The 7,467-nt window shown below is 37.2% G+C and overlaps 1 protein-coding gene across 2 annotated transcripts; it reads right to left on the bottom strand.

Moving 5' to 3' along the window:
- Window positions 1-291: 291 nt before the first annotated feature.
- LOC110778363 (DNA replication licensing factor MCM5) lies at window positions 292-6,154 on the bottom strand. 2 transcript variants are annotated; one of them, XR_008927502.1, is made up of 18 exons: window positions 5,784-6,154; window positions 5,555-5,698; window positions 5,071-5,349; window positions 4,831-4,967; window positions 4,617-4,722; window positions 3,651-3,785; window positions 3,475-3,552; window positions 3,211-3,315; window positions 2,977-3,068; window positions 2,726-2,858; window positions 2,523-2,618; window positions 2,226-2,317; window positions 1,997-2,087; window positions 1,661-1,770; window positions 1,155-1,284; window positions 965-1,066; window positions 460-639; window positions 292-404 (listed from the first exon to the last, which is right to left on the bottom strand). XR_008927502.1 is itself a non-coding variant. In XM_021982919.2 (17 exons), exons 1-17 carry the CDS (start codon window positions 6,060-6,062, stop codon window positions 556-558), a joined length of 2,193 nt encoding a protein of 730 aa, XP_021838611.1. In that variant the 5' UTR covers window positions 6,063-6,154; the 3' UTR covers window positions 292-555. The 2 variants fall into 2 exon arrangements, 1 of the variants encoding a protein (XP_021838611.1); XM_021982919.2 differs by having other exon boundaries at window positions 292-639.
- Between the last annotated feature and the right edge of the window lie 1,313 nt (window positions 6,155-7,467).

The raw sequence follows: 7,467 nt of genomic DNA, 5'->3' as shown, positions 1-7,467 counted from the left end.
GTTAAAATTTCAAAAAAAAAATTAAAATACATAATTTTAGTGAAAATTTCATCAATTTTTAAATAGTGACCTCGCTACCTCGAATTTCTGGATCCGCTACTGAGCAACATGCCAACAAGTAGTTAAACAATGCTAACTAGACTAATATTATACCCGCACAGTATTTTTTTCTTACAAAACAAGCAGCATAATCTGATACATGGCTTTTAATTTAGCTTCTCGAGGCAAATTGGAAGTAGACTGGCTGCAGTTGAAACTGAAGAACATAAATTAGTGTTGTATGCTAACTGCTAAGCATAAGCAAGCCTGTTCCAATTAACTGCCAACCATGAACCATAATCATACAGAAACAAAAGCCTAAATTCTAGGTTACATAATTAAATACATAATGCAAATATGGGTTGCTGGTCACTCATAACTAAGACCACCCAAGTGTAAGGTCAAAAGAACATATCTTTGATCTGATGGAAATATACAACTTGCAGGATACAAGTGAGTTTGGAGAATGGAGATAACACTAAAGTAACAAGCTTTCGAATAAGGTGTGGTTCGAGCTCAAGCTTTACGAACAATTACACGCCTTTCTCTCTTGTACTCGACTTCATCTCTTTGATGCATTATCAATAGTGCTCTCCTCACCTGCAAGGTCAAAAAGATATACAAATTTAACTACAACTGGAAAGTTTAGAAACAGATTAATCACAAGTTAATCATACTGTCTTACTAGATAAACAAATTGGTAGGATTACTTATTTAATTTATTAACTTTTCTTCAGAATAGGATTACTTGTCCCTAATCTCTGTTCTCACCATCTATTGCAATCTATAATACTGTGTTTAGACTTTAGAACAAGAACATACTGTAGTTAATAGGAGCAAGGTTCTTTGCTCATGATCAACCAGCCAAAATTTATAAAATTTATTAAGTGCAGAAAGCTAACTAGAAAATAAATTTGCAACTTACAATGGATTCATTCATCCCAACTCTGCTAAGGTCATCAATTAAACGTCTTTCCGATATGTGGCTACCAATGCCAATTCTTCTCTTTATCTGCACTTCTGCTTGCTGTTTACACGAAAAACAAAAGAAAACGTTAAGATGACAAACCTACAAGATAACCTGATGCAAATACAAGAATTCAATTCTGCAAGACCTTTATCTCATTTGCCATTTCGGGAGTAAGATTTATTTGCTGATTAATTCCAGAGCGTGCTGCATCCATAGTGGCAACATTGAACAGCCTTATTGCCTCCTTTACATGCTCGTCCGTGGCAACCACAGATCTGTAACCATGATATACAAAGATTTAGAAACACAACATAAAGATGAACTACCACAAACCTGTGATGATAGAAAAAATAGTGTTGCCGCACTGGACATAAATGTCTTTACTTAGGCTCCGTTCTATTCGACTTATTTTGTCTTAACTCATATTATCTGAACTTCTCTAAACTTATTGTGTGGAAAAAGATTGACTGAAATAAACTTAATTTTCTAAACTGAACTAAACTTATTTTGTCTGAAATAAGTCAAAATAAGTCTAACAGAACAAAGCTTTAGAAGACAAAGCCATAAGATCAGCCAACTTTAATCAAAGAGCCATTCTCACAAGAAAACCATAACAAAGTCAAATAATCAAGCTAAAAACCAAGAACTTACAATCTCATCTTTGCAAGGGCCTCACTTAATCTAACTATAGCCTCGAGTTGCCTCACGGTGATCGGTATTGCAGCTGCCTCACCACTTTCATTTGCTTGTTGCCTCATATTCTACAAGAGCCAGAATATGAACCCATTACACATACGTACAACCAAAAGATATCATATATAAGAGTTATTCTGATACTTTTTCTTTTGTAGTACTTTAAACAGATGCAACAATCCAAGGAAAATGATCATTGTAATCTTATAACTTCCTGGCTCCTTTTGAAGCAGTTCCAAAGAACAAAAGATGTTAACAAAATAAATAGGTAATTTCTTTTGGAAGCTTCAATACCTGTCGTATGCTAACATATTCAGTCTGTAATTTCTTTGCAGCTGATTCCGATAGACGAGGGAAGCAATTAGTTCTACAGTAGTGTATATATCTGTATTCAGGTAAGTACATGCAATTAGTACCAATTTAGCAGTCCCCCACACTTTCTCTTTTTTTTAATATTATTAAAGAGGTCATAAATGGTAGCACCAATTACATGTATATGATCTAGACAATTCACAAAAAATACCTCTTTAACCAGTTCTCTTCTTTTGAAGTTTTAGTTTCCCCCCTAGTCGAATCAGCAGACGCATGGACTTTTATGATATGACTTGCAATTATCTGAAACAAAAAAATACGGAAATGAAAAATCACTAGGGCGCTTATTTCTTGATAAACTATGTGGGAAAGAAAACATCATATGCATCTTGGTGCAGGTGTAAACAAGTTCAAAATCAAACATAAAGATTGAAATTTGAGCACTGACTGCAATCATAACATAGCAAAAAGATGCAGAAGTGTTCTTAAGATTATGCTGTATATTTACCTTATCTTGACTGTACATCCTGACATCTTTGACGATGAAAATTAGGTCGAACCTTGAAAGGATAGTCGTCTGGAGATCAATGTTATCCTGCGCGGTCTGGGGAAAGGAAGTCTTGCTATCAGCATTACTGCTAAATTGAAGTAGTGGGGAGAAACCAAGAACAACTACATATATATGATACAAAAAGAACAGAAGCTACGAACCTTTAGATCATCATAACGGCCTGATGGAGGATTGGCAGCTGCCAGAACAGAGGTTCTTGAATTAAGAACAGTTGTTATACCTGCTTTAGCAATAGAGATGGTCTGTTGCTCCATGGCTTCATGAATAGCAACCCTGTACAACCAAGATTGCAACTCAGCAATAATACATTATATGTACCAATGATAGTTATCGTGAACATATAAGCACACGTGTTTCAAAATAGTCTGAAAGTAACTAAAGCCCAGCTAACCTATCCTCTGGTCTCATTTTGTCAAACTCGTCAATGCAGACAACACCTCCATCAGCCAATACCATGGCACCACCTTCCAGATAAAACTCACGCTGGAAATGAACAAGACAGGTTGTAATCAAGAAATGAAACTTGAAAGACAATGAGCTAAAAGTACTCAGGCTGCATGTCAGTTAGGTTTGACAGAAATATGATAGCATTCATGAATCATGAATTTATAAGTTGAGAACTTACTGATCCACTATCTCGAATCACAGAAGCTGTGAGTCCAGCAGCCGACGATCCTTTACCCGAAGTATAAACAGCTACAGGTGCTGTCTTCTCGACAAACTTGAGAAACTTCATTGAGAAAATGAGATTAGAGTATTAGTTTTATTTATTTATTTATTTTCTGGTAAAATGAGCTACAATTGGCTTTACTAGCCAGTGACCGTTGAATGAAACATGAAACAGCCATTAAACATAGTATAAGAGAGTGCACATTGCAGAGAAAGGTACCTGTGATTTGGCGGTAGAAGGGTCCCCCAATAGCAGGACATTGATGTCACCTCTTAGCCTTACACCATCCGGCAAAGTCTGCAACAACAGAAAGTGGTGTATGCCACACATAATTTAGAGATACTAATTGAAATATTCCTATTAACAAAAGGGAAACACACGAAAATACGCCGTACCTTCCTTGACCCGCCAAACAAAAGGCTAGCCACAGCCCTCTTGACCTCATCATGGCCAAAGATAGAGGGAGCAATCTTAGAGCATATGGTTTGATATGCATCAGGCTGGGCAGCAAATCTTTTGAATCCTTCAATCTGTGAGGGAGGCATAATCAAACATGAGCATTAATCTGTAACAGTAAGTCAAGCCCTAAGAGTAACTTTGTTCGGTGGCTAGCAGTGCAAAACAGGTTAGCTACTAGGCTCCTAAGTTGGAATTTGAACATTGATGGCATATGCAGTTTCTGCCAGCAGGAAATGGAATCTGTTCAACATATGTACTTCCAGTGTGTTTATTCTCATGAAATCTGGTGTACGGTGTTGGCTAAACTGAGAATTCACAGTCAAGGTATGAGCTTTTCAGAGGGGGTTAGATGGGCAGCGAAAAAATGTTCAAGGTTCAAGACAAGGTCTGCAGCATTGCTTTTATGGAGACAGTTGATAGTATTTGACTACAGAGAAACTCCAAGGTGTTTAACAATAAACTGGACTCTTGTACAGTTGTACTCAAGTGATCTATAGGATTCTTTTTCATATTGCAATTAGGTGTAATGAGGAGATGAGAAACTGTTTTTGTTGTGGCTTGTGTGGTCACCTCAACCCTTCCTAGAAGGTGGGGGGAGTTTTTACCACTTTAGGCCTAGGTGTTTAATCGCTTTGGTGTTTGTATTCTTATACTTGGTGAGTATTACAAATTTTATTTGGCAAAAAATGAAACATGAGCACTGAAGGTTTCAACATACAAAACCATAAAACTGCAAACATCTACAACAAACAATTTCTCATTCCTAGGAGCAGTATGTGAATAATAGTTTCCAATAAAATAAAATAAAAACCAGCATTTGGTAAATAATAGCAAAAGGGGGCCAACAGATAAAGACAATACTCATAATAGAATTAGCATGCATGTTAAACAGAAGAACTCACCTCCTCAGCTGTGAAAGCAGCTTGACCTCGAGAGTTGGCCTCATTAGCTTCCTCGATTCCTACAACTCTTATATAAGGTTGTCTTATTGCAACTGCTCCCTTATGGCTGTATGATGACCAACAACGAATTGCCCAAGAGCAAAAAGAAGAATAAGTATCTGATGAATGCAATGCAATACACAGTTAATTAAGTTGACAAGGTAAGGATTATTACGCAGTAGATGAATTGGAAGCCTGAAAAATGCTGTAAATTCCCATGACAGTGAGTCTGGTGCCAGGAACAATAGTTTGAACAAGATGTCTATCGACGGAAAGAAGCATGTTTCTTGGAAGCTCTCCAGTTGGAACATCCTATTCACCATTTATTATGAAGATGGTAAGTATACAAAAGTTCAACAAAAGAAACTAACATAATTCAGCTAAAAATGACATAATAGACTAAAAATAAATGAACCTCAGGATTCTCTTGAAGTTTGAGGGTCTGCTGATCAACATATTTGCTTCTGTCAGGAACTATAAGCCATGGATCAAGAGGGCAAGGGTCTTCACCAGGCTGAGAAATATGGTCACATGATCTGGGAATAATAGCGCCACCAAGACCAGGACGGCAAGGAACAACCTTGACATTTTTACAATTCTTACAAAGTAAAGTTACATAGGTAGCTTTTGCTTTTGTTCTTGAAGCTGCTATTGTTATCCCTGATATCTTCACCATTTTCGATATGTATTGAGCCTGTTCATATGTTACAGAAACCAATTCAATTAAAACCTCTAACTGTAACTTAAAACCTAAATTCAATTAAAACCCCTAAAATCAATTAAAACCCTAAATTTACTTTAAAACCCTAAATGTAACTTAAACCCTAAATTCAATTAAAAACCCTAAATCAAACTTAAAACCCTAAATCAAACAATGAATTCGAGTAAAAAGGGCATACACCAAGAGCGCGGATTGAGATGGAATCCTCATTGGAGGTCAGAAGAATCTGAACATCCTCAGTGAAAGGCTCCTCCATTTCTCCGGTCTCCCCTGCAACCTTCGACTTCAAACTCGCCAACACCTCCGAAGCCGCCGTCTCAAACTGAAAACCCAAATTTGAAAGAATTAGTACAATGAAAAAAGAGAACTGCTACAGAAAGAGATGAAAGAGAGAAGAAGGAACTAACAAGAGGAAGGTAGTCGGCGGGAGCAGAGCGGAGGAGAGAGGGTAGATCGGGATCAAAGGCATCAAGGTGTTCCAGATTAACGACCAGTGAAGTTGCGTTGTGAACCAAACTCTCACGATAAGGGAAGACATTTGAGTTAGTCTCAAAACTTCGGATGAACTCCTTGAATTTGAGGAGTACGGAGTGTCGACTACCACCGACTTCTAAGCCATTGGCGCGACCAGTGGGGAACTGTGCTTGATCGCTGTAGTAAACTGCTCCTTCGTCCCATCCCGACATTATGCTGCTTTCTCTCTCTTGTTTCTCTCTCTACTGGACGTGGAGTGGTTGCCTGTAAATTGAAATGGTGGCGGAATGGAGTTGCGGGTGAAGGTAGAAGATGAAATAGAAATAGAAATAGAAGAGGGTTTGTTTTCTGTTTTTGGCGGGCATTTTTGGCGGGAAAAATCCACCACTCGTCAGTCGCCACGTGTTTTAGCGGCCTTTTTTTTCTTTTTTTTGTGGTCAACTCCAAATCTGTTACATCTTTTTCTGATACGGCCCATTCTTTTGGCCCAAACTTACTTAAATGTATATATGTACATAGTTCCATACAAGTATACTTTGTATATAGCACGACACTAGTATAATACCCGTGCGATGCACAATTTACAATCTAAATATAAATTTATATGAAATATGGTATATAATTATCATCAAAATAGAGTTTACCGATATTCTCCAAATATAAAATAATTAATGATGGATAAATTTGTTATTGCTCATTCGGTGCTTACTTATTAAAATAATTAAAACAAATAAGGGTACATAGATAAAAAAAAAATTCATTCTAATTCACCACTTGTGTCAAACATAAATTTATCTCACCCACCCTTCACTTCGGTCGTATTAATTACCCACTTAATACTCACACAGTCGTCCCGTCAACCTCATTACCCGATCACTTAACACTTATCTAGACCATTTCCTTTATTGAGTTAGAGATGACCTTGAGATGGAGCAGGGCCTGCACACCTGCACCCGCCTATAATTCTCATCTCCATCCCCTCAATCCACGATAGGAACGATACTCACTCCTCCCAACCCCTATCTCGAGAGGTACAAAATAAAATTCATCCCCTCTTCATCACCTCCCTTCCCGTGTATCCACACTCACCCCTAGACTCAAATAACAGTTTTGAATTTTAAAACTCTTTTATATAGCATCTGCAAATTCGTTTGTTTGATTAGAGTTCTTGAGTATATAAACAAAACATTATAATATGTAAGTTAATAGCATTTTTTTTATAATCAATCAAATGAAGAATTAGCGACTGGGACGGGTCCAACCTAAAATCCATAATACCCCCTTCACCCGCGACGATTACATTTTTTAACCCCATCACCCAATAAAATTTTCTCCATCGCCGCCCACTTGGGGCGGATGTACAGTGGATCTCCCAAAGAAACTCTCCCCACTGACAGTCTGACATCACTATATTAAAAAAAAAATCCAATTTTCCTTTCAACTGAATTTTAAATATAATGGCATAAGTTTATTACGAAGTATCAAAATTGATTATATTAACTATAATATTGAAAAAAATATTTAAAAGTGACATACATAATTAGGATTGCGTGAGTGTTCTCAAATCCGATCCATTCAAACTCGCCTCATCACCAAGTTGGATACATGTTATCCTTA

This window comes from Spinacia oleracea, chromosome 2 (genome assembly GCF_020520425.1).
Source record: "Spinacia oleracea cultivar Varoflay chromosome 2, BTI_SOV_V1, whole genome shotgun sequence".
Lineage (NCBI taxonomy): Eukaryota > Viridiplantae > Streptophyta > Magnoliopsida > Caryophyllales > Amaranthaceae > Spinacia > Spinacia oleracea.
The sequence above is the reverse complement of the archived record's forward strand: the minus strand, read 5'-3'. Positions and strand labels throughout refer to the sequence as shown.